Genomic DNA, 4,261 nt, shown 5'->3' on the forward strand with positions numbered 1-4,261 from the left:
GTTTTCATCAGAAATACATGATCTATAGGTTTTATAAAATTTTACAATCTAAAAAGTAGATTTATATATCCAAGTTGTCACGAGAATACTTAAAGGTTCCCAATAACTACATCATGTTTATTTAAAAATACAGATTAAAATTAAATTAAAATTTCAGTTCCTCACTTGCACTAGCTACTTTTCACATGCTCATCCACCATATTGGATGGCTGATTCTAAAAGTCAAAAATCTATTATAAGTGTCTACATTATTATGAATAGATAAATATTGTTTCCTGTAGAATCTGGTACTGAACAAGGACTACTTTCCTTTTATCATTCATTATAATTTCCAAAGAAAAAGTTTTTAGGAGATAAACTTTCTGAATCTCCTGTCTATAGAGAGTAGAATCGTGTCCCCCAAAATACATTCAAGTCCTGACCTCTGGTACCTTATCTGGAAACAGAGTCTTTACAAATGTATGAAGTTAAGATGAGGTTGTACTCAATTAGGATGGGCCCTGATCCATTAGCTGGTATTCTTATAAGATGAGGCTAATTTAGGAATAGAAGGCATAAGGGAGAGTGCCATGTAAAGATGGAGGCAGAGACTGGAATGATGTGTCTACACGCCAAAATATGGCAGGACTTGCTAGCAACAACCAAAAGCTAGGAGAGAGGCATTTTCTCTCAGAATCTACAGAAGGCACCAACCCGAATGTTGGACTTCTAGCCTCCAGAACTATGAAAGAGTAAATTTCTGTTGTTTTAAAGCTACCTATTAGTAACCACTTGTTATGGCAGCCCTAGGAAACTAATACACTGCCCTTGGGCTTGACCGATAGTTTGGTTAGGTATACGGATTCTAGGTTGAGAAAATAGCTCCAGAGCTTGAAGACATGTTCCATCATCCTCTAGCCATCAGTGCTGTTAATAAGAGTGTGACTTTTAATCCACGTTAACTGTGGTAATTGGAATTCTTGGTCACAGAAACATCTCTGGTAAACTACTTCTAGCTGGCCTGGAATGTTACCCCTGTTGCCACCACAACTGGACCCGTGACACTGTGGAATACTAAGGGAGTTTAAATTTGGCCACGAATTCTTTTCAGCTCCTTCCATTAGGAAGAGGAATCTATATCCTCACTTTTTGAATCTGGGATTATTTTATGACTTGATCTGACCAATATGCTACAGAAGTGAAATCATGTGAATTCAAAGCCTTGGCCTTGAGAGTCCTTGTAGCTTCCACTCTCACTCTCTTGTAATATTTCCCCCATCACATGAAGAAATCCAGGATGAAGGATTACATGGAGAGAGAGGCCTAGCTGTCTAGCAATTCCAGCCATTCCAGCTGAGGCCTAGACAGGTAAGTGAGGCAATGTTAGAGCATTCAGCCTCAACTAAGCCACCAGCTATCAGCAGCCACACAAGTAAACTCAGGCAGAGAAAGTTATGTAAATATTGTCCCTGAGATCTGGATATCAAGTCTGGCCCCTCTTCCCCTGACACTGTCTTTGCAAGTAAGAGAATCAATTCAGGATTTTATTCAGTACCCAAATGATGTCCACACAATTTCCTCTTGCCCTTTACCCTTGAAAGTCCTCGTAGTCCTGCTGCTGCTGTTGCTGCTACAATTCCAAGACTCCCCTGCTTTCGGACCCAAAGGACTAGAATTTGTGTGGACTTGCCGGGGTGTCATGTGTGGATGGCGAGCTTGCCCACACACTCTACTTCTGCTTCTGTGCTAGGCATGGACAGAACCTCCTTAGAGCCATTGTTCTGATTTGCATCCTCCCAGTCATGGGACAACTTTCCTTGCTTCTCTGATCCAAATCCAAAGCCGGCATCCTGAGGAGTGAGAGGGATGTATGTGTCAGCAGACTGAATCCTGTCCTTGTCTCACCTCCCCTTGTTCAACATCAAGTGTGACAGGCTGCCTCCTAGAGCTAGGAAGAAAATGGAGCTCTCCTCCTCCAGGGAAGATAGGTTCTGAACACATGGTGTGACTCAGAAGCCCAGAAAAGAGACCATCAACTAGCTTCTCCTCTTCATATTGGAGAAAGAGAGATGATTCCCCCAAGGAGATAAGAGAAGGGCATTTTAAACAGACGGAGCAGTGTGTGAGAAGGCACCAGACAGCTGGTGTGTTTGGGGAATGCCGAGAAGCCTAGTGTGTGAGCCTGGGAGAGGGGAGGAGAGGGGAAGGGTCAGGGTATTGAAAACCAGGCAGAAATTTTTAGACTTTATGCTGAAGGCATAGGGGAGAGAAGTTTTAAGTGAGTAAGGGATAACACTCTTAACTGGGTCACAAATGCACAAGGCACAGAACAGAGCCATGAGCCCCAAGGATGGTACTCACCCTGGTTATCCAGCCTATTGCCCTGGTTGTACCTGAGGAAGGTTGGGCTGATCCCTAGGACCTGGGGGAGAAAGGGGAGGGGCCTACATGGTGCCCCGTCCACAGCCACATCTTACTCCCTTCTGTCCCCTTACCTGGTCTTTGCTATCTTCCATTCCAATAGGGAACTGGATCATGTTCCAAAATCTGAGAAAAATTAGGAGGTGGGGGCATTTCAGCAGCCCCTGAGACCTGGGAAGTTCCTGCGGGTTCCCCCAGTAAGCCAGTAGAGGGTCTTCCTGGAGCCCCCTGCCTTCTCCTGCAGTGACCGCCTCTCACCCCCATTCTAAGAATGTCTGGGTTCCCAGACCATCGCCTCCTCACTCAGAGTGTCTGAAGTCCATGACAGACCAGAAAGCTTCAGCAGAAGTAGCAGCAGCTGTCTCCAGGAACCCCAGGCCCCAGCATCCCTGTGGCAGATGAAGTGTCCCGTGGTTTGGTTCCCCACCATCTCGAAGCTGTGAACAGGGGCCTGGTTCATCCTGGGAAGGAGAGCAGAAACTGAGAGATCTGAGGACAGGTCTGTATCTTCCTGCTCCCTGCCCTCTTCTCAATGCTCAGCTGAAGACGGCAGTGTGTTGGGTGATGTTGCCAAGGCTGGAGGCCCGCAGGATCTTTAAGTTCCCCACCAGTGCACAAGTCCCACAGTGGAGGTCAAAATGAATCACCGTTAACAGCTTCTCCCACACTTTACCCAGTGCCCTTGTTGAGTTTTTGCCCTGGAAACAGCCAGAGGGAAGAGATTGGGGGCTGGGACCCAGGCATCAGCTCCCAGTGGAAGGAAAGCAGACCTGGGTGGGTAAGAGGGCTGAGGCTGTGAAGATGGGAGGTACACTAAGCCAGGGCCAAGGGTGGGGGTTTGGGCTAGAAAGTGGGAGGTGGACTAGGCCTGGGAAGAACAGAGGATGGGGTTAGGCCCAGTGTTGACCACTGACCAACCATGAGAGCTCAGCGTTGCGGGGCATGGACTCTGTTGCCCCCATCAGGAATCCCATCGTCTTCTCGTAGTATGCATCAAACCAGTTCTGTTCTCTGACTGTGTGGTTGCAGAGGGAGTAGTTGAGGGTCCCAGATGGGCAGCCACACTTTCTAAATTTAAACCAAAGGCAGCTGCAACACCTTGGTACCAAGTAGGTCAGTTTTTCGTGGGGTTCCAATTCAGGTTTCTGATCTACGCAGGGGGCCATCAGCCACAAGATGAAAACCCAGAGTACCCACAGGACAAAAATCTGCCATAAGCACTTCATGTCTGGTCCAGGCAGTGGCTTCTGCGGCAGGCAGCAGACTGGCTTCTTTACTCGGGACTGGGAAGGAAGAGGAATGAGGCCACAAACAACCCCACAATGCTCTGTCCCGCTGGCCTCCATGGCTCCCCAACCCTCCAAACCACACCTCCTCCGAAACCCTCATCTCCTGCCTCCCTATCCATTTACTTACCTCCAAAGAGAAATCTGGCTGGGCCCTGAATGGAGGGTGCAAGAGCAGAAAAATAATACATGAGGTGTCCTGTACCCTCCCCATAGGAGGAAAGCAAGGCTCTCAGTGCCACCCAGTTATATCATAGATCTCATCATAAAGTACACATTGTGACCTCCTTCCTTTAGCCTGCCTGGACAATGTCACCACCCTATCCTGTCTATAATATACAAGCTGCCTACACTGAACGTAAGATCCATGAGGACAGGGACTGACCTTGTATGTCTTCTTTACTCCTGCATCCCTAAGACTTAGAATCACTTAATAAATATTTACGGGATACATGAATAGAGTTGAGAAGGAACTTAAATACTATGTATGTGTGATATCTCCTCTCTAATTGTGTAACTTTGGCTCAGACCTCTCTTCTATTCTCTAGGGCCCCTATCGTACAGCCAGCCTATTA

General features: G+C 47.0%; 1 protein-coding gene across 2 annotated transcripts in view; it reads right to left on the reverse strand.

The window, feature by feature from the left end:
- Nucleotides 1–118: 118 nt before the first annotated feature.
- CUNH20orf173 (chromosome unknown C20orf173 homolog) overlaps nucleotides 119–4,261 on the reverse strand; it is a 9,122-nt gene continuing 4,979 nt past the window's right edge. The window contains exons 2-4 of one of the 2 annotated variants that reach the window (XR_002776824.1): nucleotides 3,319–3,683; nucleotides 2,475–2,861; nucleotides 119–1,829 (exon numbers count right to left, since the gene is read on the reverse strand). Coding sequence is in view for 1 of the 2 variants with exons in the window: in XM_023522221.1 (XP_023377989.1) it covers nucleotides 2,666–2,861; nucleotides 3,319–3,626 (504 nt within the window). In the remaining variant the exon portion in view is untranslated. Of the gene's footprint in view, nucleotides 2,862–3,318; nucleotides 3,684–4,261 lie in introns of both variants that reach the window. The other variant, XM_023522221.1, reaches the window with a different exon arrangement.

This window comes from Pteropus vampyrus, unplaced genomic scaffold (assembly GCF_000151845.1).
Source record: "Pteropus vampyrus isolate Shadow unplaced genomic scaffold, Pvam_2.0 Scaffold336, whole genome shotgun sequence".
NCBI lineage: Eukaryota > Metazoa > Chordata > Mammalia > Chiroptera > Pteropodidae > Pteropus > Pteropus vampyrus.